Genomic DNA, 27,908 nt, shown 5'->3' on the forward strand with positions numbered 1-27,908 from the left:
AGGGGCCCCGGTGCCAGTCAAGGGTGTCCCTGGCAGGGTGACAAACACCCCTTGTCCCTTGGGTGCCGGCTGGCAGAACCAGCCAGGGGGAGGGAGGATTTCTAGCCCGGCTGCAGGTCCCTTGCCAGGTCCCTCTGTGACCCCGAGTCCCTTCGGCTGGTGGGACCAACGCCACGGGGGTGATGGGGTGAACAGGACCACGTAGCCACTTCCCCTCTCCTGTTGTCTCTGCATCCTGTCCCCACCGCTCTCCTGCCTTTCCCCGTTGCTAGAAAGCAGACAAAGGCGCCCTGGCTGACAAAGTCAGTCGCAGCCAGCTTGAGGCGTGCGTGGAGCGGCTGACCAAGATGATGGAGGAGGTGACGAGCCGGGTGACGGGCCAGGAGAACGGCTGGCTCCAGTTCCAGAAAGAGCTGCAGAGACAGATGGACTGCAAGGTGAGGGCTCGTCCCCTCCACGCAGCACTGGCACCCTGGGGGCCTGGCAGCCTAAGGCAGCATCCTTGCGAGGGTCCCCCCTCCCGGCTGTGCCCCCGGGGACCGCCATGTCCCATCCTGGGGTAGCTGGCTGAGGGTGTCACCCGTCCACAGCTGGACCGCCGGGAGCTGGGGGCGTTCCGGAAGCAGCAGGAGGAGCGGTGGAAGAGCCTCAGCGGGCAGCTCCAGGAGAAGGCGCTGCAGGCAGAGCGTGACAATGCCGCTGGGATTAGGAAGTGAGTGCGATGGGGACAGTGGTGGCTTTGGCAGTGCTGGCCCTGTTCCTACTGGCTGTCCCGGCTCGTGCCGGTGTGGTACCTGGCGTGGGAGCCACGTGGGCAGCGCCCCTGGGGATGCTGAGCAAGTGGCTGTGCCTTGTGCTCCTGCCAGCTGCAGCTTCGCAGCGATAGAGGCGGCACAATGAGGGGGCACGTGTGGGAGGAGCCCTCCTGAACCAGTCTTGGGGGGTGGGTGCAGAGGCTTTTGTGGCTGGTGTGCAGGTGGGGCTGTGCCCCCCAGGAGCTCCCCAGCCCTTTTCTCCCCCCTCCAGGCAGCTGCTGCCCGGTTTCCATTGCCTGTCCTGTGACCGGCCCCTCAACATGCTGGCGCCTGGACCGTGAGTAACTGCCCCCCGAACAGGGAGCAGCCCCCGACCCCTCCCTGGCGTCGAGTGACACATGGGGTGCCACCTGCCGGGCACTGAGCACCCCCATGTCCTGTCCCACAGGGAGCGGACGGGCGAGTGCAGATACCCCACTGTTCCGCGGAGCTGTGGGGGCCCACACACCGTCACGCCCCCGCGCTTCCAGCCCCAACCGCCCAGCACCCCACGGCCGTCCCAACCCAGTGCCCGCCGCCCCAACAAGGTAGGGATGGCAGAGGTGGGGAGGGGGATGCTGAGCCTGCGGGGGGATCTGTGTCTCAGTTTCCCCGGGGAGAGCTGGCTGGGGGAGGGTTGCTGGGGGATGCGGAACGGGGCCCCGTGTTTGGGTCACACGCTCTCCCCTTCCCAGAAGGACGCGATGCAGCTGTCGGGCCAGGACGGCACTGATGGGAAGCGGCAGGACGAGCAGCTCTCCATGATGGGGGGCTCTCAGCTGCCCACAACACCAACGGCCACCCCAGAGACCTCGACCTCGAGGAGCCAGAAAAGTATGGCCCTGTCAGGGCACCGGGGGGCAGAGGACACCCCGCTGTCTGGGGGGACGGGTCTGTGCCCACAGCTGGGCAGGGTTGGACGGGGGTCTGGGGTCTGGGCTGGGCTGTGGGGGCAGCACTGGCTGCTGGGGCAGCCGGTCCCTGTGGTGGAGCTGGAGGGAGCTGGGGGGACATGTGGGGTGGTGCTGGGCAGTGTGGGACAACAGCCTGTGTGCTTCAGGGTGGGGGCAGGACCCTGTTGGTGGGTGTCTGTGGCTGACCCTGCCCCTCGCCCCCAGGCACCGCCTCCCCGCTGCTGTTAGCCGTGCTGAAGCGCCAACCAGCCTCAGCTCCCGGACGCCTCACCCAGGCACCGAAGCTGCTGCCACACCGCATGAAATCAGCGCCCTGACAGCCGGGCAGGACGGGGGTCCCGGCCCCGGTCCCACCGCCCCGGGCGCTGAGCCGGCAGCGGCTGCAATAAATGGCGATGGGCAACCAAGCGCCGGTGTGGTCTGAGTGGGGGTCCCTGGGGCAGGATGGCAGAAAGCCCCCTGTGTTTGCTTTTTCAGGAGAAAAATAAGTGCTAAAAAGGCGCTTTGGGGGTGCCCAGGTGGATCCAGTGGTATCCAGGGTCCCCAGAGGGAGCACGGGGAGCAAACCAGTGGGCACCAGGGCAGAGCCAGCAGAGGCCCATCCTGCACCCCGGGTGGGGCTGAGGTGTCCATGGGCTTCAGAAGCACCCCCTGGCACTAACTGGGGGGACGGGGTGAGGGGGGAGCCAGGGGGCTGTGCAAGAAGCCGGGCTGGCTGTCGGCAGCCGGAGGAGGGGAGCGCTTTGCTCTGGGTCGGGGGATCCAGAACTGGGGGGACGCAGCAGCTTCGTGCCCCGCCCCGGGGTGCCCGCAGCCGCCGTGTCGCAGTGTGTGTGCGGGGCTGTGGGGCGGAGCGTTGTCCTCAGACCGCGGACTCCGCGGGGGTTCCCCGGGCAGAGACCCCCCCGCCCCGCCGGTGAGTGGCCGTGTCTGCTGGGGACCCTGCGCAGCCACCAGCTTTGGTGAGTGGGGCTGTGCCTTTGGAATTGCCGTTCAAGGGGTGGGTGAGCGCAGCTCGGGTTCAGCCAGGACACCTCTGTGCCTTTAGTTCTTGTCATTCCCTCACCTTCCCTTTCGTGCCGAGCGGCCCGGGATGGGGGGGGGGGTGTGTGGGTGTGCGTGCTGAGGGAACACCTGGTACCCAGCAGCCTGCTCCGTGCTGCTGCTCCTTCTCTCTGCATTTATATACGATATACAAATGTAAAGAAAACGGGGGGGTGCGTGGGAGCCCGAGCGGCTGGCGGCTCCTGGGCCGGGCCTGACGCCTGCAGCGCCTCACACTTTCCCGCTCCCACCGCGCCGCCGGAGCGGCCGCCATCTTTGGCGCGGGCAGTGAAGCCGCCGCACTGAGGCCGTGCCTGGTACCGCCGGGGAGAAGGGGAGCTGGTCGCTGTGGGAGCCGCTCTAGGAAGCGGGCGGCGCACCCACCCCCGAGGAGGGAGAGTTAACGTCCTTCTGAGTCCTCCTTCTCGGGTACCGGCGCCGTTCGGGCGGTGGCTGATGAAGTGTCTGTCGCTGTGCGGGGAGAGCGCGGCCGCTGTGCCCTCAGTTGAGATGGCGGCGGGGCGGTCTCTCGGCGCGGACAGGACGGCGGCGGCGGGGAGCGGCGCTCCAGCCCCTGGCGGAGCTCGCGTGGCTGCGTGAGGGGACGGGACCCCCTGCAGCCTCGCTGCCCCACAGGGAACCGCCTTCCCCTTTTCCAAACCTCCCGTTCCCCCGCAGCTCCCCCCCCGCTTCCCAGCCAGAGGGAACCCGTTCTCTGCCCGCCACCCCATCTTGGGGTCACTTGTCCCCTGGTTCCTGAGGTTCCTCCGGGTGGGCGTGGGGCGGGTTTGGGTCGGGCCGAGCCGAGGCCTGGCTCCCGGGGGGCTGCTCTGCAGGGAACACCCCCCGCCCCAGCAGCGCTGCTGCTCCGGTTTATTTTCGTATTTCCCGCCCCTGCCACTGCCCCCAGCAGTGAACCAGCAGACTGCAGGTCCCGAAGGGATCTGCTCCTCCTCCCCACCCCTTAAGGGGCGGTAATCACTGCGGGGAGTCAGAAAAGGATGCTGCAGGAGCTGGGGTTCCCTTCTAAATCTGTCTTTTCTCACTTCAGAGCTCCGCCGGGGCTGCAGGACTCTCTGGCCATGATGATGCGTGGAAACAAGTTTACAACCTATAAAGTCATAAAACTTCACAACTCACAAGGTTATAAAGCAGGTATGTTTATTTCGACATCGGGCGCAAGGGGGATCGTTCCACCATTCATGCGCAACTTGTAACAATATGAGGTGTGTTTAAATACAGTAAGGTGTTACATGCTCGTAATGACCCCAGGAACGCCTCTACATATTCATAACCTTTCCCGCTTCTCATTAAAATGAGTCCCAGGTAATCATTTCCATAGTCTCCTCCTTGACCCCTCCCTGTTACGCCTGCGCAGTGCCATCTGGTGGTCTTGAGGAGGGTCTTTGGATGAAGCTCCTTCAGCCTCATCACAGTGAACTTTTTACCTTTGGCTCATTATGTTGAATTGACTGGAACCCAAGCCGCCAAGTTGATTGAAACCAGACTGGTTCCCCCCTTTTGCTGTAAATCTTTGTTATCTCGTCTTCTCAAGTTCACAACCAGGTGCCTTAAGTTTACATCTAGGTGCTGTAAACTTCTTACCTTGGCATTCGACGAGGTTGTGTTTTTTTCTGAACATAATGGGTTACAAAAGGCTCTAAAATAGGCACCCTTAAAGTGTTAGTTAGTTAGTTCCCTCTACCACTTCCCCCCTTTTCAGGAAGGTTAGTAAATTCTTTTACTAATACGATGATTCCCTATTTAACATTTTCTCTGACCACAAGCAAGAAGGCTACTTCTACATGAGAAGACTTACCTTTCTCCCTCCAAGAACAAACAAATTCTAATGTTGAACAAAACATTCGAGTTGCTCTTTTGGGGCAGCTGATGACCAGGTGGCTGGTGCCCCGGCAGAAATGGCATCTGTTGGGCTGCAGCGGGAGCTCGCGCTCTTTGGCGTGGTGACCCCGCTCACTGCAGTTCTAGCACTTTTCTTTTGGGTTTCTTCTTCCCAATGCGGGAAGCACCACCCAGGCTGGTCCCCCAGAAGGACCAAAAGGTGACTGTGGAAAACAGAGATTTCCAGGTTGCACCCGGGTTACCCTCCGTGATGTTTCGCAGGCTTTCTTCACTCTGGAATGGTGAATCCAGGCATTCTGTTCTCTCATACTGGTAGCAGTGAAGGATGTCAGGGGGTCTTGAAATGGACCTTCCTATGATGGTTTAAGAGTTCTCTGCAAAAGACTTCACACACACATAAATAAATGTGGCCCTCAGTCAGAGGATCTAACAGCTGGAACTCCAAGCCTTGGTATAATTTTGTGTATCAATGTTCTAGTCACCTCCTAAGCTTTTGCTGTCCTGGTGGGGAATGCTTCTGGCCAACCTGAAAAAACAGCAGTTAATACCAACCAATATCGGTACCCGCCTTTTCCTGGGAGTTCTGAACAATCAATTTCCCATTGTGGTCCAGGCCCATTCCCTTCCCCATTTGACCCATTTCTAGCTTGGGCATATTTTTGGGATTAGTCTGGAGGCAAAGATCACAGTGCTGTCACCTGTTCTACAGTGACAGACAAATCTCTAGCTCCTGTTTCCCTAATCAAATGTTTGCATAGTGGTTCTACTACCCAAAGTCCCTTCTTCTGTTCTTCCCTTACTAAAGGCCAAACCAGATGAGAGGGGACGACAAGTTTTCCCTGGGGGGTGTGAGCCCACCCTTCCTTATGATTCCTCTAAATCTATGATGAGATTCGATTCTCTTCAGTACACACTGTCTTACCTGTTACAGAGACCTGTCCCCCAAGGACTAGAGCACTTTCTGTTTTTACCTTGTGCTGAGCCGTTTGGTTTGCCTCTCTGTCCGCCAGCCCTTTCCGATTCCGAGCTCAATTTCTGCTGTGCCTTAATGTGCACGATTGCCGTTTTCTTAGGAAGTTGAACGGCTTCCAGTAGTTTCAATATCTCCTCCACATGTTTGATCTGTTTGCCTCGAGAGTTCAAAAGTCCCTTTTCTTTCCAAATTGCTCTGTGCACATGCACAACCCTGAAAGCACCCTTGGAGTCAGTATAGATGCTAACAGTTTTACCTTGAGCTAGTTCAGAGCAGAGTAAGGGCAATTATTTCTGCCTTTTGTGCGAAAGGATTTTGAGGCAAAGGCCCAGATCACCTCACGGCTAGCTGCTTCTGTCCATAAACCAGTTCTCAGCGGTTTCAATAGGAATGTCTTTTAGATCTGATGTTGCTTTGATGGTCTCCAGGCAGTCATGATGAACTGGTTCTCCAAAGTTGCCACTGAGGAAAGAAGCTGGGTTGACAATGTTAGTGACGATAACTTCTACACCATCTTGTTAGACACTGGGGGGTATGCTAGCACAGTCATTTTCTGACCCACGGCAAATCTCTGGACCTCCTGTATATTCAGTAGCGCTGCAGCAACTGCCCGCAGGCATCCAGGCCACCCCTTTGCAGCTTCATCTAACTGTCTGGAGAAATAGGCCACTGCTTGTTGATATGGGCCAAGATCCTGTGCCAATGTACCCAAGGGTATTCCCTGTTTCTTGTGAGAGAATAGGGAAAATGGTTTACTCTCACCTGGGAGTCCTAGGGCAGGGGCTGACATCAAAGCCTTTTTAAGTTCTTAAAGGCTCGTGTCGCTTCCTTATTCCATTGCAGGTGTTTCTGGTCCACAGGGTCCAGCTCACGCACGTCTCCTTGGTTCTAGTAGCGATTAAAATGTCATCCACATATTGTAGCATCTGTCCCTCATCAGACGGGGCTTCCCAGGATTCAAAATCTTCAGCAAGCTGATTTCCAAATACTGTCGGGCTATTCTTGAGTCCTTGTGGCAACACCGTCCAGGTGAGCTGGGTTTGACATTTATTTTTAGGGTTCTCTCATTCAAATGCAGGTATTGTCTGGCTAGCTTCATGGAGAGGGAGGCAAAAGAAAGCATCTTTTAAATCTAAAACGATAAACCAAGTCAAATGAGGTGTTAATACTGTCAGAAGGGTGTATGGGTCTGCTACCACTGGGTAGAGGTCCTCAGTTATTTTGTTTATAGCTCCTAAGTCCTGAAGCACCCAATATGACCCGTCTGGCTTGCAGACAGGCAATGCAGGGGTGTAATAACTGGACTCACATTCCTTTAATAACCCTGTTTGCAGGAATTTCTCTATTAGTGGCCGAATTCCTACTTCGGAACCTGGGTCAGAAGGTGGATATCTAAGGGGAAATCCGGGTGCTCTGTGCGCGTTACACAAACCAAGCAGCCCAGCAGGAACGGGCCAGGCGGCGACTGCCCCCCCGCTTCATCCCCCGCGGGCGGCGAGCCCGGAGGAGAGGAGCTGCAGCTCCAGCTCCAGCAGCCGCCGCTCTCCCCCCCGACACCTTTTTCCGCCGCTTTAGCAGCCAGTCAGCTTTTTACTTCTTTTCTTCTGGCCGCAGCTTATGGAGGGGGAGCTGCTGGGCATGAACTTCATGTTCAAACTTCACAGCACAGGCTTGGGCTCCTCTTGCCCTTTTTCTCTCTTCATTTAATTCCTGCGACTATAAACTTTATATGCAATTTCAATTAGCTGAGCAATAGTTACATCCCTCAGCTCCTACCTTTTGCAATCTCTTACAGATGTCAATAAACAGCATATTAAGCATCGATCCCTTCCATTAATTTTAGATCCAAATCAGTCTGTCCACAGAACAACACTAACTGCAATACAGCTAACCCAGAATTTCACATTCAAATCACTTCCCCCACTAATTTACTCGCATGTGTACAGATGCATCTGAAGGGGGAGCAAGGTGGTACTTTAGTAATGGAACCGGTTCTCATTTTGGAATTACCTCCCCAAACAAATTCTTTCGATACCAAATATAAATATACAAACTAAAGTACTGAGCTCAGACACGCAAACCAAACACCAAGGTCAAATATGCGAACAGATCGCAGTTACACTAATTCAAGACAGTGTCTCGATGTTTGCATCGCACCCTTGAACCGCTCACTGCTCAGCAGGTGGAGGCACCGCTGGGTCTCTGACAAAACAGGTCAGTGCGGCTGGAGCCCCATCGGCACCCGCCCCCCCGCCGCAGCGAGCTGGACCGGGCAAGGCTTTGATCAGTGTCCCATCTGGGGCGCCACAACTGTTACCCCAAAACCAGGATTCTTTATCCGGTGCACATACAAAAGAGCCAAATTTAGTACACGGAGATGAGACACAGCCTGTCACAGAGCTGCACAAGTCTGGGTGCTGGAATAAAGCCAGTGGGCTAGAAAGAAAAGTAACGGCCATCACACACAAAACCTTATCACCACATTCACACAGTTAGGAGCTCAATTGCTCATCGTCACAAAATGTACATTTTGGGTCAATCTGTGATCTTACTGTACCATGTAAGTGGCAGAAGACTTATGAAAATGTAATACATTTAAACAGATACCTAGAAAGAAAAAAAGTTAGTACTAAAAAGCATCGTGCAGACAGTTCTGCAAGTTTTCTGTGATTCATTTGTTATCAGCTAATTCTCTCTCTACTTGCTAAAGTTCAACCCATTCTGTTGTAAATCTGTGTAAAGTGATTTAATGATCTCTTGCTCAGTTTGCTTGTCCTTTGGGGCAGCTATCAGTGCTGCTTCCAAAACAGCAGAGATCTCAAATCTGCTTTCTTTTGCCAAGTCCCTTATTTGCTCAGGTACAGTATCTGGAGATGACCAATGTCCAGAAGCCCACCTAAGACCCTCAGGAGTCCGGCAAGCCTTATAATCTTCCAGTAAGCTCAACATCAGGGAGCAGTCCAGGCCTGGCTTGACCCGGGATGCCATGACCCACTGCCGGAGAACGCGGCACAGACCGATCCGTCCTCCTTTAGAGCCTCCGGCTCCTGTCCCCCCCCAAACCGCTTCTCATAGAATATCCCACTTCTGACACCAAATGAACTGTCCCGTCCCAACAGGTGGGATGAGGGATGAGTTCACTCTTTGTTTCTCCTTATCTCTTCGAGTTTTTCTAGTTTCTTTCTTATATCTCCCCAGGACTTTGTTACAGACTGGGGGGTCCACTCCTTGAGTCCATTTATCCTGGCTCACAACGTGGAGATCAAACCCACTACAACTGACTTACAACGTGGAGATCGAACCCACCACACAGAGTTCTTCACTGGCTTTGTCCCTTCAGTGGCCAAGCCCCTCACGGGGTGTTGGAACCGCACTTAGAAGGACTCCGCACTCACTTCACAACCAGGTTGCGTCTCAGCCAACACCAGTCACACAACCACACTGCCCAACCCGGCGGTACTTACAGTCCGTTCTTCCCATTAGGACCTACCCGACCCGGCGGTACTTACAGTCCACTTTTCCCGTCGCACCTTCGTGCACTCTGGATTTCGGGTAAAATGCAGTATTGAGGGGGAGCGAGCTCCATTCTTTTGCTTCTACTTTAATTTTGAATAACGTTGGTAGCTCTCCGCACACCCGAGTCCAAGGGCCACTGTTAAAGTGGGGCGCCTCCCTGGAACCTCAGGTGACACAGAGCTATCCAAGGTTGTCACGTCGGGGTCACCAATTGAAGTAAATAACTTACGCTTTTTCTATGAATAAACAACGTTTAATCCAATTCCGTAATTGTATTCCTTAAACAAGTGTTCATTAGAGCAAAAGCAAAACAGCGCTGGGTGCGCGGTGGATTCGCTCCGCCCAACACGCACACCTTTCAACAATAAGAAGTGTGCTGAAATACAGTAAGGTGTTACGTATTCATAATGACCCCAGGAATGCCTGTACATATTCATAACCTTTCCCCGCTTCTGATTAAAATGAGTCTCAGATAATGATTTCCGTAGTCTCCTCCTTGACTCCTCCCCGTTGTGCCTGCGCAGTGTCACTTGCTGATTTTGAGGAGGGGTCTTTGGATGAAGCTCCTTCAGCTTCGTCACAGTGAACTTTTTACCTGTGGCTCATTATGATGAATTGGCTGGAACCCAAGCTGCCAAGTGGACTGAAATCAGACTGGCGCCCCCTTTTTGCTGTAAATCTTGGCTGTCTTGTCTCCTCAAGGTTACAGCTGGGGTTCTGTTTTTTTTTCTTAACTAGTTACATACAGCTCTAAACTAGATATTCATTATGTGACTTAAAGTGTTAGTTCGTTAGCAGGCCGTTACAATGGGGTTGGTTAACCCTTAAAATGTCAGTTCCCTCTATCAATATAACTTCATGAACAAGTTTCATAACTTTTTACATAGAACTTAACCAGCTTTTCCTTTTTGCAGGTTCAGAGCCCGTGCCTCATTTGGTTAGATCTGTAAACATTGAACATCTCCTCAGCAGGAATCACAGCTGCATTTCTCACAGCCAGAACCTGGGCCACATGTGGCAGCGATGGGGGAGCTGTAAGACCCGAAAGCCCATGGCAAGCACAGCTGAAGCTGCACGGCTGCCCTGGGCAGCTCTTGCTGCTCCCTGGGTGCTCCCCCAGGGGATGTCCCCTCCCTCTGGGCTCCGCGCTGCTGTCGTGCCGCCCTCAGACCTGCGAGAAGATGAGCAACTTTAAGGAGGTGCGTGTCAGCCTGGCAGAGGACGTGCATGCAATGCAGGAGGCGCATTCCAGCCTGGCAGAGGACGTGCATGCAATGCAGGAGGCGCATTCCAGCCTGGCAGAGGACGTGCATGCAATGCAGGAGGCGCATTCCAGCCAGGCAGAGGACATCCAGGAGATCCAGGAGATGCTTGGCCTGGTGAGGACAGGGCTTCCCTCCAGGATCTGTGGGAGGAGATGTGCAAGTTTAAGGAGGTGCAGTCTGGCCTGGCAGAGGACATGCGGGCCATGCAGAAGGCGCGTTCTGGCCTGGCAGAGGACATCCAGGAGATCCAGGAGACGCTTGGCCTGGTGAGTGTCCTCTGGTGCCCCGGGAGGGAGCTGGGCCCTCGTCCCCTCCCCGTTTCTCTCCCTGTCACACTGTGCCCCTGCTCCGTGGCCATTGGTGTCACCAGCGTGAAGGGCAGCAGGAGGGAAGAGTGGGAAGGGTGTCCCAGGAGTTGCTAAGGCACTTTTGAACTAGAGAGCCCGCAAAACAGATCCATGGGAGGGGAAGGAGGGGAGATAAAGCTCTGCCCGTGCAATTCAGCCACGGCCCCCAGGCACAGCCCTGCCCAGCGTCCCTCTGCCTCGTGCCCCACTTCATTTGGGGTCCCGGGCCAGGGCTTTGGAGTGGGGGCTCCCCTTAGAATCTCACTGGAAGATTTTTCTAGGGTGGGGGACACACACTGCTGGGGAGGGCACTGGCCCTTGAGGGCCTCTAGATGGTCTTCTCTCCTCTCATTTTTTAAAAATATCTATCTAACATCTACCTTTGTTTTGCTAGGAAGAACCTGTCTGTGCCCAGGGCTATGCTGGAGGTGGTTCAGCTTGGTGTGGTGGAAGCAGATCAGCACAGCGCCTGCCTGGTTGGACCAATGCATCTCATTGTCCTTCTGTCCCATGCTGAAGGTTCCTCAAGAGCTCAGCTCAGGCATCCAGATAAGAGGCAAGTCTCCAAAATGGCCAGTGCTCAGTGTCCAGAGGACTTCAGGAAACCTGACCCATCGCTCTGTCCTCTCCATAAGCCCAGCCTGAAGACAGCCATGTCCTCAGGCCATCACGCACCGAGCGTCAGGCTCAGAGCTGCAGCCCCTGTCTTCCTCAGGGACTGGGCAGAGCTGCTCCTCTCCCAGCAGCTCCCATCAGCTCCCATCAGCTGCCACCAGTGAGATGCATCAAAATGAGGGGCAGCTGTGGGGGGAAGGAGCAGGGGCAGCTGAGTCACCTCAGGATGGGTGTAAATGCTCCCAGTCCCTTTGAATATGTCAGTGCGGAGACGAGATGCAGGGGCACAAACGTCCATTTTTTCTGCTCGGATGAGTCCTGAGTTGACTTTTCCAGCGCAGGCGGCAGCTCTCGGTTTCATCCCCGGTGCTTCTGTGAGACATTTACCAACCTCTGGGACCCCTGAGGGCCACAGCAAAGTTCACTCTCTCCTGCTTGTTTGGTTTCTCTTTGCTGCTGCTGTGCATTGGGTCTGACAGAACAGCAAGGAAGGCATCTGAGGATGCTGCTGGCTGGGGAGCAAGGCTTTCAGATCCAGCCCTGGCACAGAGAGCTGCTGTCCCCAAGGAGGTGACATGCTCCTCATGAGGCCGGTCCCTTGAGACCTGCCTCATGCCTGCAGACCAGCGTGGAAATCACTGGACACAGCCAGAGAAACAGAGAATCATAGAACCATAGAATGCCCTGAGTTGGAAGGGACCCGCAGGGGTCACGGAGTCCAACTCCTGTCCCTGCACAGGACAACTCCAGAATTCACGCCACGTGTCTCAGGGCGTTGTCCAGTCACTTCTTGAATATTTTCGCTCTTGGGGCTGTGACCGAATACAACGTGATCATTAAAGTGCAGGCACATGGTGGCTGCAGAAAGTTGCATCAGCTTTTACTTTTCCTTGCCAGCTGAAATGCAAACTGTCACTCATCTCCCACTGCTCCGGGGATCTATTCAGAAGAACACGAGACATGTCGTGGCCCACACTGCACTTACATGTCAAGGTTTCAGAAAGAAATGAGCTCCGCTTCCACATATAGCAGCTGAGAAACAATTACTGCCCTTGCCTCTGCAACAAAGGTTTTCACCATTGTTTTCTTCTGCACTGGCGTCACACTGCACAGGGTCATTTTTCTGCTGATGGGAGGTAACTCACTGAGCTTCAGTGGCCCAACATGGGGCTGAGCTCAAGAGGCTCGAGGGAAATTGGGTTTCCAGGATGAGTTCTTGCTGAGACCTCAACCAAAGTACCGTGTTTCTAATTGACTTTATTCCTATCAATTCGAGCCTGTAGAGAAAGTGACAGCAAAGACACAGAGGGAATGTCCTCAGTTGACTCTGCACCCGGTGCTCCCGCCCTGAACTCCCCCTTCCTCTGCTGCCCCAACGAGCAGCAGCACCAGCCCTGCAGTACATCTCTTTTCCTTGTCGCTCACGAAAGCGCAGATTTGGGGAAGGGAGGGGATTCATCTGTGTCTTCCTCACTCTCAAGGGGATCAGGTGCCTGAGCAGCCTCCAGGCATTATAAACACAGACCAACTGCACTCAGACTTTCCTGGAGGATGCATTAGCTGAATCCACTTCTCTGGGCTCAGGACAGGAAAAACCAGTGGAGAGGAGGGAGCAAGTACGTGATCAATGGTCTCTTTGATGCACAAATCTGTAAACTTATGTCATTGCGTCTTTGGTCCATTCAAATGTCCTCCCTAACAGACTCTGAGCCCAGCCTGAACTCCACAGTGGGACTCCAGAGCCATTTTTAGGCCTCTTGTTTTGCATTCGTCAGGTCAGCACTCACCATGAACAGCCAAATGCTTGGTGCACCCGCCTGGCTGGTTCATCCTTCACCTATATCCATTCTCCACACTTTCCCAACATCCTGAGGGGGAAGGTGAGTTTCAGTACGCAGCACATGGCTGTGCAGCGAAATCCACATCTGTAGATGTGCTGGGTGGGGTGGTGCAAGATCTCTGAAGCTCTTCCAAAGCACCAGCCCCCACCCTGCTGTGACGTCCCTCTTAAACACCTCAGAGCTTAGTCTGGGTGGAAGGTCCGAATGTGAACAGCAGCACTAATGCTGATTTGAAACTCTACTCCTGTCCCGGCCTGCTCTCCCTATTTTGCCTGCTTTGCTGGGATACTGTCTCCTGCAACCAGAATCCACCTACCAGAAAAGGCACCCCATGGCCTCTGGGGTGAAGATGCTCTGATGCTTCCAACCCTCCCAGGAAATGGAGAGACACTTCAAAATCTTTGGTTATTTTAATAGTATGAAAGGGACTCAGCAACTGGGCAGGACAAAAGAGCTAGGAAGGTTTGGAACCTTCACGGACGTAACACAACATCCCTAGGGCTCTCTGTCCTCCTCTTGCCCTTAATGCTCGTGCTTAGCTGCTCGCCGGTGGCTCTCCATGTCCTTCGTTTCCCCTCCGTAACGATGTCATTGAGGTCTAGGATAGACTGCTGAATCTAAGGTAGGGAAGAGAGATGGCAGAGGTCAGAGCAGGGCTGGGAACAGGAGGCAGAGAGGAGCCCATTGGCCCTTTTGGAGTGCAAATTTCACCAACCAAATGAGCAGGAGGATAAAGGCAATTGCCCTGCTGGATCTGCACCACCAGAATGGGCTTTTACAGGTGAGTCAGAGGGGTGAATGAAGCCAGAGTGTAGCCCTGTAGCCATGGGTGGATCTGCACCCCCTGCCCCAGCCTGCCCAGCTCCCAACAGGCACCCACCCCCTGCTCTGCCTCCTGGGACGAGACAGGTTTGCCTGGTGTCCTCCACCCATTCCCCGTGCCCAAGAGACAGCCCAGGTGGAACGGAAAGTGTCTGTTGGGCACCTTGATTTCTCTGGGCTTTCCCCTCCCTTTGGGCAGCTGAGGGTCATTACTGCTCCTCTTTCTGGGCAGGGAGGGGGGTCTGGCTTGGCTCTACCATGTCCAGCTGTCTGAGGCTGTCATCCTTCGGCACATGCACTTTTGCTTTCAGCTGCGTGTTCACGCACTGGAAGAGGTTGTGGATGGCCATCTTCATAGTCGTCAGCATGAGGCCATTCTTGACATTCCTGTTCTGGATGTCGGCCCAGCGAGCAGTCTGAGGAGGGGAGGAGAAGGAGAAGGAGAAGGAGGAGGAGAAGGAGAAGGAGAAGGAGGAGGAGAAGGAGGAGGAGAAGGAGAAGGAGGAGGAGAAGGAGAAGGAGAAGGAGAAGGAGAAGGAGAAGGAGAAGGAGAAGGAGAAGGAGAAGGAGAAGGAGAAGGAGAAGGAGAAGGAGAAGGAGAAGGAGAAGGAGAAGGAGAAGGAGAAGGAGAGAGAAGGAGAGACACACAGCATGGTGATATGTCCCAGCAAAGATGCTGCTTCGGTGCTGGAGACCCTGGCTTCCACACTCCTTTGTTTTGCTAGGAAGAACCTGTCCTTGCCCAGGGCTGTGCTGGAGGTGGTTCAGCTTGGTGTGGTGGAAGCAGATCCAGGAACTACCACAGCTGCTCCTCGAGCAGCCCCATCTCTCTGCCAGCTCCTGCACTCCTCATTCTAGTGGGTCCTCCAGATACCCCGACAGTTGACACCCTGGGGGCAGCACATCCCACCACCACCCGCCCGGACCAGGCGCTTTCCAGCTTTGCCTGGTGGGACTCAACTCCTGCAGCTGGGAGTATCCAGGGAGGGAATTTTGCAAGGCCCCCTCAGAGTGATGCAAAGGGAACAGAGGCCAGCAGGGCTGCGGGCATTTCTACACATTGATGTGCCTTGTTACAGCCCAGATGACCACCAGTTTGGTCATTTTTGGACTGGTAAGGAGGGAGGAGAAGGGCTGAGCCCTGGTGTGTAGATGCTGTGCAAAGGATGAAAACAAATAAAAAAACAGCAAAGCCAGCTTCACTCTGAGGCCCGAGCCATGAACAGTGGAGACCATGAGATGTTCCACACTGAAGCCCCATTACAGGGATGATGCTGCAAGGAATGGTGGATGGAAATGAGTCTGACCGGGCTACACAAACCCAAGAGGCATGTGATGGAGCATGCTTGGGTTTTGTGCCAAGGCAAACCTCCCCATAGCCCGGGTAGCAGATCTCTTTTGAGTGTGAGTTCAAACAAGAAGGGAAAGATCCTGGCGGTTTTGTGAGGGCCTTGTTTTAACCCCTGACATAACCTGCTCCAGGCCTGTCTGTCATTTGTCCTTCTGCAGCCCCCTACAGGGATGAAATGAGGCATCTCCTCCAATTACAAAGTCTGCTGCTGTGCCTTGCCATGACCTGTGGCTTAACACAGCCAGGCCTTGGAGATCTTCCCCTGCCCGTCCCGCAGTTCCTCACCCAGGAGCGGACATCACTTTGAGCCTGCGCAAAATGTTGTTGGAGCTGCTCCAGCTCATTTTGGTACTGCAGGGTCTCAGCTTCTTTCTCTGCCTCGTACCGGTCCAGGAGCACCTTGGTTTGCTTAAGCATTTCCTTGTCCTTCTCTTGTGACTGCTGCAGGTCCTTGCGCGTCCTCACCAGCAGCTTGTAGCGGGAAATGACGTCCTGGATGTCCTCAAACTGCAGCACAAGGATCCTGGGTTTAGTAATGCCCCTGCCCTCCCCTCATGACTGCAAGTCTCATGCTGTTTGGCACCCTGTCCTGACCAGGGACAACACCCCCCCCAGCTGAAAGATCTTCCCCTCTTGGCGAGCCTGTTGCCCCAGCTGGTTTGTGAGCATTGCCACATTCCCTGTTTGATGACACCCCATTGTGCCGGTCCCAGAGCTGCCACTGCCAGCAGCAAGGGGACATGTTGTACCACTCCCCAGGTGAGAAGTGCTCTGATAGGAGACAAAGCACAACTGCAGCTGCCAGCGCCAAGTCACCCAGCCATGGGAGTGGGGCAGCCGGACTGCAGGAGTGTGAGCGATGCAGGGAGGGACGCGCGGACACCCTTGAGAGAGGCCACAGCTTTTCTGACAGCTGCCTGGGCTCCCATTCTCGGGCAGCTTTGCACTTCTCCCAAACCATCCATGTCACATGAAACAGTGACACAAAGGGGTCCCCATTCCCCTCAGCTCTGTGCCTTTCCCCCTTCTAACACTTTTTCTTTGGTTTTCTCAAGCCTCCATCTCCTTCTCTGCTTTTCCTCCCCTCACTCTGGTCCCCTTGGCTCACCTTGCTTGCAGGGAACCTCCTCCCATCCCACCTGAGGTCTCTGGGTTTGACCAAGTGTCATGATTTCCCTGGACTTGCCTTATCTCCTCCAGGTTTGACATCTGCATAAAGCCCTCCCTGAGGCCACGATCTGTCTCTCCCATGTCCAGACTCACCTGTGGTGAGATCTTCACCACGTCCTCCAGGTATTCTTTGAAGATGGAGTACTTCTGCACTTCCTTGCTCAGCTTCTGGTGTTCCTTTTTCAGGGCTTCGAGTTTCTTCTTAGCCCTCACAAGCTCCATCTCCTTTTGTGTTTTCTGCTCTCTTTCTCTCATGGCTTTCTTCAGAGCTTGGACTCGCAGCTTATCATCTTCCTAGTGATGTTTCCCCCACCAATACACACACACAGAGAAGGAAAGGAAGGCAAGGGAAGATGGAGCTGGGTCAGGCAGCAGCACTGGGAGGAGATACACTGACAGGGGACAGACCAGTGCTGCAGCACCCCTGGGAACATCCTCACTCCCTGTTTAACATGGTGTGGTACAGGCCCGCCCTGAAACTTTGCTTCCAGAGCTCCAAAGTGCAGACTCTGCAGCAAACTGTTATCAGGGAGAGAAGAATCCTGAGAGTTTGCACTGTGACGGATACGGCCTCGCCTCAAAGTTCACCTCTGGAGCTCAAGACACAGACTCCGCAGTGAACGGTTATCAGGGTACAGGCTCCTGGAGAGAAGGTCAGCAGCATTCGGCTTGACATATTTCCCCCAGGCAGTAAATAACAGGGTGAACCTGCCACCGAACTCTTTCAAGTCGCACTTCTCTTTGGGAAATCTAAGCACTGTTCTGCAGTAAGCAGAACCCTAAATTACTCCCCCACGACACATGGCCACCCCTCTTGCACTGACCCTTTGCTCTTGGAGACAGGCACCTGGGACAGAACTCTGAGTTTCAGACCTACTAGGATCTGCCCTTGGGAGTCACCTGCGTGTCAACAGTGGGGACAGGCTGAGATCCTTCTTGGGGGATGTCTGGGGCCCTCAGGAGATCACGCTGGTGCTGGACAAGCTCTCTGCTGCCCAAGCGCTATCAGGGCTTTCCACATCTGTAGTACACACCCCCATGCCCTGCCAGTCCTGTCCCTCACCCCTCCAGGCTCAAGGGAGGCTTGGACACAAGTGCTGGCCCAAGACTGTCTCCCCGGGGAAGGGGAGAAGGTGGCGCTGTGGCTCAGGGTCAGGTCAGAGGAGCTGATCAGGGGCAGGCGTACCTTTAACCTCCTCATAGATTTCTCCATGTAGGTTTTCAGCTGGTCCTCCTTGGCATGGAGTTCCCTCCACCGGCGGGCTATGTCGGCCATCGTCTCCTTGAAGGCCTGGCAGCACCAGAGCGAGCGTGACGTGGCCGTCCGCACCTGGAGCCACTCACTGCCCATTGCTGCCCTCCAAAAAACCACAACACCCCTACCATGCCCCAGCACCCTCCCATCTTTCTCACCTCTCGCTTCTCCTCCAGAGCCTTTTGCACCTGCTTGGCTTCTTTCCTCTTCTCCTGGAGGCGAACAAATGGAGACAGGGAGCCCTCCTCTGTCAGCCTGTGTTTCCTGCCACAGAAGTTTCCATCAAGGTTACACGTTGGGTCTGGTGCCTGGGCAGGGTGCTGGACTGTGTCCAGAGTGGGATGACGGGCCAGAGCAACCCAGCACCATCTCAGATGCCGTCTGGCCGCATGGCATCCCCAGCAGGGAACCCTCTGACAGAGCAAGGGGGGGGCACAGGGAGGAACAGGGTGGGGAAGGGAGGGAGGAGAGGAGGCTGAAGTGGTGGAGATCGGGGAGTTTGCCACCGTGGGGGAAGGAGGGATGGAGGAAACGGGAGAAGAGGATGGAGGGCATGGAGGTGGGTGGAGGAGTCCCCTCACCTGAGCAAGGGCAGGAGGTTCTGCCTGTACTGCTTGAGGAAATAGGCTGGCAGGTCCTCTTCATCTTTGGCAGCCATCGCTTCAGCCACCAGCAGGGCCCAGAAAGCCCAGGTCCTCCAAAAGCAATCCGAGTGATGAAAGTGATCCAGTCAACAAACAGATCCAAGTGCCGAAAGTGATCGAACCACCAAAAGCGGTTCAACCACCAGAACTGGTTCAACCACCAAAAGGGGTTCAACCACTAGAAGTGGTTCAACCACCAATAGCGATCCCACCACCAGAAGTGGTTCAACCACCAAAAGCGGTTCAACCACCACAAGTGGTTCAACCACCAGTAGCGATCCCACCACCAAAAGTGATGCAACCACCAAGAGCGATCCCAACACCAAAAGCGATCCAACTGCCAAAATGAGTCCACCACCACAGTGATCCCACCACGGCAAGTGATCCCACCACGGCCAGTGACCAAATGGGCGAGGGGCACAGGTGACAGGGGACAATATAGTGTCTCTGTTGCCCGGCAACAGCCGCCCCAGGAGCCAGCGGGCGCCGCCCTGGTCCTTTGTGATGAAGTCACCCACGGGATGGGAGATGCTGAGGCTCCCTCCTGCCTTTCCCACTTTACCACCCACAATGCAGCTGGTGACACCTCAAATGTTGTGGCAGGTCACTGCAGCCCGTGCCCAGATTCAAAAGACAATCGCACACGTCATGGGGAATGAAATCTCCTTTCACTGAATTAAATACCCTCAGTTTTAATGGCAGAGAGAATGGCTTTATCCGTGTTGTGCACTAAATCAAACTCTCCCGACGTTTCACCCTTTCCTTTCCCCACGGCACAGTTGGCCTCGGAGGCGATTCCCCTTGGTGGCAGATGTGCAGCGACTGGCTCAGGAGTGCACCAGCACTGGGAACCTGGGCTGAAAACAAGGTCAAAGTGCCTGGTTTAGGATGCCTTTCCCTGCGGTTCATCAAGCAGAAGGATGTCTTTTGAGAGGGAGCTGTTCTGAAGGGATTTCTTCTGCCTCTCTTGACCGTTGGCACGAGCCAGCGGCTGCTGACCAGGAAATGTGCTCATCGCTTGCTCCCTCATGAACACTGTCCTGGCCTTTGCAGCTAGAACGACATAAACCAGAGGATGTTTCCTGTCACCTCTGCAAGAAGGTGGTTCAAATGCAAAGGCTGATCTTGCCTGTAAGCAGCACGAACTGCTCTAGAGACAGCTCTTTGCTGGGGATGGAGCTGTGAGAGAGGTTCTCCAGCTGGCACGGCTGCCTCCCTTTTGAAACACGGGCCATCTTTTGCTGGCATTGCCGTCCCTCAGCCTGATGGCTCTGACATCTCCTCTGATGCTTCAGAAACGGTGCTGCTATCTGCACAGCCATTGCAAGATCCTTTTGCACTGGGAACTGAAGCTGCTCCATAGCTGAAAGGGAGACCCCAACACAGAAAGCAGGGCTGCCATGATTCCTCTGAGAGTGAACCCCACATCCCAAAGAAAGCCGGTCCTTGGAGATGGCCAAGTTTGGAGCAGCGCTGTCACACGTGAGCTGCGAGTCACACAAGCAAGAGTTCCAGAGGACGGAGCGTGTCCCCAGATGGCTTTTGCCAGCGCTGACTGAGGAAGAGGCGTCCTGTCCAGGGACCTCTGCAGAGACATCTCCAGGCAGAGCAAGACACTGGGGGGCAACAGCCCCCCTCAAACCCCAGTTTTGCACCCCAAGTGGCCGCACGGCAATGGGCAAGCCTTCATCCCGGGCCAGAGATGCTGGATCCAGAAGTCATGGCTTGCTCCCGGGAGGGTCTTTTTGTGTCAGAACCTCCTGTGTTTCGCCACGCATTTTTCACGGTCAATGACTTTCATTTCTTTTCCCTCTACGCTCTCCTCCGGTTTTGCCGTGGAGAGCAGATGCCAACAGTCTGTTCCAGCCTTACGGGATCTTGCAGACTTCTCCTTTGCTGTCTGTGGTGCTGGTGATTGCCTTCTGCTGCCCCTGGTTCATGTTGAAGACTAATTCCTGGCAGACGTGGTTGGTGCTGCTGAGCAACACTCTTGGCTTTGTGCTAGTGCTCAGTAGGACACCGACAAGAAAGCAGGTGTCAAAAACCTCTCGGTTCTTGTGTTGAATGGTGTAGTGTATCCAGGAGTCTATTCCAGCAACCTTAATTGCGGTTAATGTGGTTAAGAGTACTTGATAGGGTCCGTCCCAACGTTCTTTTAAAGTTTCTTTATTCCAAGTTCTTATATGCACCGTGTCTCCATGCTCTGTATCATGTACCGGATTCTCAAGTGCTAGTGGGCGATTCCACACTGGTGCAGATCTGAGTTGATTCAGTGTCCTGCCGAGAGGCAACACATAATTGTAGAAGTCCTGGTTACCTTTTACATGTACACTTGGATCTGGATCCGGTGCTTCATATGGCTTGCCATACAGAATTTCGTATGGACTTACTGACATTCCGCTCCTAGGTTTAATTCTAATACACAACACCACTACTGGCAAGGCCTGAGCCCATTGAATTTTTGCTTCCTGACAAATCTTGCTAAGTTGCCTTTTTAGGATCTATAGGGCATGCCTGAGATTTGCATGCCTTGGACTACTGGATGTATTAACCGAATAAAGCACAGGATCATACATGGCACAAACAGTAAACCCAGAAATGCACATGCTATCACGAACCCTGTTTTCTTCCACCAGGCTACCATTTCGAGACCAATATCCATTAGGTGGGCCTGGGTACCAAGTGGGAGCAATAGAGGTATTTGATGAATTTACCCGCGACACTAGCTTACAAGAGGTTCGTCCAATGTATCAGTCATTTGAGACCCCCCACATATCCAGCATGAGGTGACATTTAATTCCTGGGCTATTTTCCATAAGATCTATAAACAGGTTTTTCCCTACTGTGGGTAATTGTAATCCCTTGTCTTTTTGCCTTATTTCTTCTTACCAATCTTTGCTTTTCTGTAGTGGCAGAGCCCCCCCGCCCCGGGGGAATGGGGCCGTCGCCAGCCTGGCTGAGAGGTGAAGCCAGAGACAGAAGAAACTAAAGGAGCGTTGTTGTAAGGCACGTGGACAGGGCAGCTTTGCTATAAAGCCAGCCCGCTCCGGCAATAAAGCGAACCCTGTGAACATCACATTGCTGTGTCAGGTTCCGTGTCTCGCATGGAAAAAGCAACATTTTGGTGACCCCAACGTGATACTTCGTATCGAAGCAAGATCGTTGGGACGTGAAGACGCCAGGAAAGGCACCTGGAGGGCGAAGTTAGCCCTGCGCTTGAAGAATAGCGGAAAGCAGGCCTGCGGAGAAGCAGGTGGCGTGGGAAACACGGCATCCGCGGAAGAAAAAATCATAATGCAAAGTGTTCTGCAGCTGAATGCACGAACAGGAAGGTATTTTGAAACAGACGCGTTAAAGCGCCTGCTGCGATTCGCCCAGCGGAAGGCGTGTGTCCCCTTCGACGGACGGATTTTTTTCTCCCGGTACACGGGAGGACACAGGGACCGAACTGTGGGACGCGGTCACAAGGGGCAGCCGCGAGGCTTGCGACCTCGCCGGGCCGTGGCGGGAGGTCAGGCGGCTGATGCAGGAGGTCTCAGCGGAGCCGGAGCTGTGTGCCGTCCCCCCGGAGCCGCCCGCCGCGAGCTGCCCCCCCTCCGAGGACTCTGAACAATCGATACCGCTGGTATGTCCCGTGTCAGATTTGGATTTCTGGGGCGGAGAGCAAATTATACCCTCTGCGCCCTTTGAGCCATCGCCTGCCTCCGACGAGCATCGGCAGCAACCAGCAAGGTTCAACGAGCCCGGACAGGTTAATCCAGCTGAAGTGCCGTTGCCGGAGGACCCGGTGGAGCACGAGAACGCAGCACCGCAGAATCGCCCTGGCTTCCAGGAGGAGAGTGTGGGAAACTACAGCGGGTCTGTGGAATCCTTGTCAGAAAATATGGGAGTAGAGATCAGCCTTGAAGATATTAAGATTTACCCTTGAGAAGGATGGGAGTAAAGGAGTATCCGGAGATATGGAGTTGTACCCGTGAGAAAGGAGAGATGTACCCGTGAGAGAGAAGGGGATAGAAGAATAACATGGATGATAGCAAAATTAACCAGTGAGATGTTAGTGCTGTAACTTGTAACCAATAGTGAAAAGACACATGAACTGGTAGAATTGTATAAAAATGCACTTATAGCAATCAATAGCATCCAGTACTTTCATCTTGAAAGAACTTGGTCCATGTCGCTTGTCCGTCTCAACCGCGACAGGAGAGCCACGTGCAGAGCCCGAAGGACTTACTGAGACGGCAGGAGAGCCAGATGCAAGAAGTTCTAGACGCCGTGAGGCGACTAGTTGGCGGTAACAGTAAAACTTCGTGGTTAAGAGCATATCAAAAGGCGTCAGATGCGATGAAGGACGGGCTGGAGGCAACTGGCAGGGGATGTGAAAAACGGGGAAAACAGGAAAGGGAGGGGGTGGAATTAGACCTCACTCCTGAGGAGCTCCGTATTAAAAGGGAGCGAATACAAAAATGGGCTAGACAATGTGTTGAAGGTGGGATGTGGTCCGTAACAGGAGCAGATGAATATTTGAGATCGTGGCATGGAAAAGGGCTGGAGACTGGGTTAGACGGGTTTGCAAATATGTGTCGACGCAAACACCCAATGAACGCAAACACCCAATGCCAACAGATATGAGCCGCTTTGGGAAAAACTGCATCTCTAGCAGAGATGGTGGAAGCTTGCACACGGGTACCGATCACGCAACAGGAGGTAGAAAAGGCAAAACTACATGCTCAAGCCCACTTAAGCCTGCGATGAAAGGCCGAAGCCCTTCTGTCCTGGTTTTGTTAAAAACCAGTTTCTCTTTTAGTGATTTTGCCTGTCAGCTAAAGCTTCATATTAACTGCATTTTCCTGGAGAACCAGACACATGTTTTGGTAAAACTAGCAATGGAATGCTTATTGATAAGCATGGATGGACATCTCGCAGTGCATTGCTAATGCATTTTTCTCTGTTCCTGTAGCAGCAGAGTGCAGGCCGCAGTTCGCTTTCACCTGGGGGTCATCCAGTACACGTGGAATCGCTTGCCCCAGGGGTGGAAACGCAGTCCTACCATCTGCGATGGGCTGATCCAGACCACGCTGGAGCAAGGTAAAGCTCCAGAACACTTGCAATATATTGATGACATCATCGTATGGGGTGACACAGCGAAAGAAGTCTCCGAGAAAGATGAGAGAATAATTCAGATTCTTTTGGATGCTGGTTTTGCCATAAAATGAAGCAAGGTCAAGGGACCTGCACGAGAGATCCAGTTTTAGGAATAAAATGGCAAGACGGCCGTCGTCAGATCCCAATGGATGTGATCAACAAAACCGCAGCAATGTCTCCACCTACTAATAAAAAGGAGACACAGACTTTCTTGGGCGTTGTAGGTTTTTGGAGAATGCATATTCCTGACTACAGCCAGATTGTGAGCCCTCTCTATCTAGTGACTCGTAAAAAGAACCAGTTTGAGTGGGGCCCTGAACAACGACAAGCCTTTGAGCAAATTAAGCGTGAGATAACTCATGTGGTGGCCCTTGGACCAGTTCGGACTGGACTAGATGTTAAAAATGTGCTCTACACCGCAGCCGGAGATAATGGACTTACCTGGAGCCTCTGGCAGAAAGCACCAGCAGAAACCCGAGGTCGACCCTTAGGTTTTTGGAGTCGAGGATACAAAGGATCTGAGGCCAACTATACTCCAACTGAAAAAGAGATACTAGCAGCATAGGAAGGAGTTCGAGCTGCTTCAGAACTGATCGGTACTGAAGCACAGCTCCTCCTGGCACCTCGACTGCCGGTGCTGAGCTGCATGTTCAAAGGGACGGTTCCCTCTCCATATCATGCAACCGAAGTTACGTGGAGTAAATGGATTGCATTGATCACGCAACGAGCTCGAATTGGAAATCCCAGTCACCCAGGGATTTTAGAAGTGATTACAGACTGGCCAGAAAGTAAAGACTTTGGGATGTCTCCAGATGAGGAGGAGGTAACACGTGCTGAAGAAGCACCACCGTATAATACTCTGATAAGAGTATAATAGACTGATAAGCAGTATGCACTGTTCACAGATGGATCCTGTCGTCTTGTAGGAAAACATCGAAGGTGGAAAGCTGCTGTGTGGAGTCCCACACGACAAGTTACAGAAGCCACTGAAGGACAAGGTGAATCTAGTCAATTTGCAGAAGTGAAAGCCATCCTGCTGGCTTTGGACATTGCTGAACGAGAGAAGCGGCCAATACTTTATCTCTATACTGACTCATGGATGGTGGCAAATGCCTTGTGGGGGTGGCTACAGCAATGGAAGAAAAGCAACTGGCAGCGCAGAGGTAAACCCATTTGGGCTGCCACACTGTGGCAAGACATTGCTGCTCGGCTAGAGAGCCTGCCTGTGAAAGTTCGGCATGTAGATGCTCATGTGCCTAAAGGTCGAGCCACCGAGGAACATCTAAACCACCAACAAGCAGATCAAGCTGCTAAGATTAAAGTAGCTGAGGTGGACTTGGACTGGCAACATATAGGTGAACTTTTCCTAGCCCAATGGGCCCATGATGCTTCAGGGCATCAAGGTAGAGATGCAACATATAAATGGGCTCGCGATCGAGGGGTGGATTTAACTATGGACACTATTTCACAGGTTATTCATGAATGTGAGACTTGCGCCGAAATCAAACAAGCGAAACGGTTAAAGCCTGTACGGTATGGGGGGCGATGGTTAAAGTATAAGTATGGAGAAGCTTGGCAGATTGATTATATTACACTTCCACAAACACGTCAAGGTAAGCGTTATGTACTTACAATGGTGGAAGCAACCACTGGATGGTTGGAAACATATGCCGTACCTCATGCTACAGCCCGAAATACCATCTTGGGCCTTGAAAAGCAAGTCCTTTGGCGACACGGTACGCCAGAAAGAATTGAATCAGACAACGGTATTAATTTCAATAACAGTCTTATAGACAATTGGGCTAAAGAACATGGTATTGAGTGGGTATATCATATTCCATATCATGCACCAGCCTCTGGGAAAATGGAAAGGTACAATGGTTTGTTAAAACTGCACTAAAGACGTTGGGTGGTGGAACCTTTAAAAACTGGGATTCACATTTAGCAAAAGCCACTTGGTTGGTCAACACCAGGGGATCAACCAATCGAGCCGGGCCTGCCCAATCAGAAATTCTACGGACTGTAGAAGGAGATAAAGTCCCTGTAGTACACATGATATCATGTTAGGAAAGGCAGTCTGGGTTAATCCTGGCTCAGCAAAGTCAAGCCCATTCGTGGGATTGTTTTCGCCCAGGGACCTGGCAGCACCTGGTGGGTGATGCTTAAGGATGGAGAAGTTCGGTGTGTACCTCAAGGGGATTTGAGTTTAGGTGAAAATATTCAATACTGAACTGCATGATGTGAATTGCCGTACTAACAGTGTTTAATAAGTGTTTTTCAGACCAAAACAGTGATGATGAAACCAGAGCTAGCTTCTTCGAGTGGCGCCTGACAACTTCTTCGAAGTTGATGTCTTTAACCCACAAACAGTGGTCATGAGATGCACTTGTACCATTTTCCTGCCCTGGAGACTGTCGTGACAAATGAACTTAATGAACTTTTCAAAGGATGGTCCACTGATTAATTACTCCTGTGTATATATGTACATATGTATATATATATAGTAGTAGTGAGTAATTAGATTGTATTGATAGATTGTATTGATAAGGTTGATGAAAGGCCGAAGCCCTTCTGTCCTGGTTTTGTTAAAAACCAGTTTCTCTTTTAGTGATTTTGCCTGTCAGCTGAAGCTTCATATTAACTGCATTTTCCTGGAGAACCAGACACATGTTTTGGTAAAACTAGCAATGGAATGCAAACTTATTGATAAGCACGGATGGACATCTCGCGAGAGGGGCGACGAGAAACAAGTGACCAAGAAACTGACCAACTGTGTATAACATTCCATTCACGTGAATACTTCATATAAAAGTGGGAGATCACGAGGATCTCGTCCCTTTTCCCTTTTGCCTTTGCTTTTCCTTCTGCTTATGGCCAACATTAGGAGAGGACCTTGCTAGTCGTCCTTGCGAACTGAGGCCAGTGACAGACTGAATCCAGCTCCGGTTGGCTGCAGAGTCCAGTCCAGGACTTTGGGTGCTGGCTTGTGAACTGAGCCCTAGTGACAGACTGAATCCAGCTCCGGTTGGCTGCAGAGTCCAGTCCAGGACTTTGGTTGCCGGCTCTGCAGTTGCTGAGACTTTCAAGATTGGTTTTGTATATTTTGTATTATTTTCTCTATTCTTATTAGTAGCATTAGTAAAACATCTTTAATTTTTCCAACTCTCTTCTCTCTGTCCTTCTTGCCCTCCCGATCGCCTGTCCTGAGTGGGAAAAGGGGAGAGGGAGGGGCACAAGGGGGAAGTGGGGGGGAGAGGGGGTTAACAATACATCTGCCAGGGTTTTATTGTCACCCCGCAATCTTAACCCTCGACAACATGAGACCTTAATAAAGCAAACCCTGGAGGCATTAAGAGGGGCCAAACAAATTGCAGTAGTTTACGTAAAGGGCCATCGGAAGGGAACTTCCACGCAAGTAAGAGGAAATAATTTAGCCGACGAAGAAGCTAAGAAAGCTGCACTACTGGCAATAAAAGCAGTCGAACAGGATCCTGTACAAACTAAGTATGCTATGAGATTTACAAATCAGGAAAAGGAGAAATTGGGGCAAATGGGAATAGTCGAACGAGAGCGGAAGTGGTGGCTACCGGATGAGAGAGAAATGCTTCCGAAAGGAGTGGCTTGGCAAGTCCTGAGAGAGTTTCATAGACAAACCCATTGGGGAGTGCAGGCTCTGGTAGATCAATTCGCTAACAAATATATGGTTATGGGGGTGCACGATCTAGCAAAAGGAATTGTTGGAGAATGTTTAACATGTCAAAGGATAAATAAACAGCACCTTAGGGAGAGAATCCCTGGGGGAAGACAACTAGTCAAAAAGCCATTCGAAAGGATTCAGGTAGACTTTACGGAGTTACCAAAGGTAGGCAGATATAAATACCTTCTAGTTTTGGTAGACCACCTAACTCACTTTCCGGTAGCTCGGGCCTTTCCGGTAGCTCAGGCCACTGCGAGGACAGTAGTAAAAATATTATTAGAGCATATCATACCTAGATATGGGATCATGTCAGTTATCGATTCGGACAGAGGACCCCATTTTACTTCCAAAATAATTAGAGAAACGTTAGAAGCTCTGGGAACCAAATGGGAATATCACACTCCTTGGCACCCCCAGAGTTCAGGAAAAGTTGAAAGGATGAATGGAGAAATTAAAAAGCACCTGACCAAATTAATGATAGAAACCAGAATGAACTGGGTGAAGTGCCTCCCCTTAGCCCTCTTGAACATAAGGACACAACCGAGGGCCGATACAGGACTTTCCTCCTTTGAAATGTTATATGGAATGCCCTATGATTTGGAGAAGCCAATCGAACACCCTAAAGTGGAAGAAAAGATGTTACAAGAATATCTTA

General features: G+C 52.8%; 1 protein-coding gene across 2 annotated transcripts; it reads right to left on the minus strand.

Annotated features, from left to right (window-relative positions):
* Positions 1-13,563: 13,563 nt before the first annotated feature.
* On the minus strand, positions 13,564-27,467 carry LOC135575704 (coiled-coil domain-containing protein 42-like). Of its 2 annotated transcripts, XM_065034370.1 has the most exons (7): positions 18,352-27,365; positions 17,929-18,034; positions 17,702-17,806; positions 16,609-16,809; positions 15,631-15,852; positions 14,252-14,410; positions 13,564-13,789 (listed from the first exon to the last, which is right to left on the minus strand). In XM_065034370.1, the coding sequence occupies exons 1-7, from the start codon at positions 18,426-18,428 to the stop codon at positions 13,646-13,648; spliced, it is 1,014 nt and encodes a 337-aa protein (XP_064890442.1). In that variant the 5' UTR covers positions 18,429-27,365; the 3' UTR covers positions 13,564-13,645. The 2 variants fall into 2 exon arrangements, with proteins under 2 accessions (XP_064890442.1, XP_064890444.1); XM_065034372.1 differs by lacking the exon at positions 17,702-17,806 and having other exon boundaries at positions 18,352-27,467.
* Between the last annotated feature and the right edge of the window lie 441 nt (positions 27,468-27,908).

This window comes from Columba livia, chromosome 18 (assembly GCF_036013475.1).
Source record: "Columba livia isolate bColLiv1 breed racing homer chromosome 18, bColLiv1.pat.W.v2, whole genome shotgun sequence".
In the NCBI taxonomy this organism is placed as follows: Eukaryota; Metazoa; Chordata; class Aves; order Columbiformes; family Columbidae; genus Columba; species Columba livia.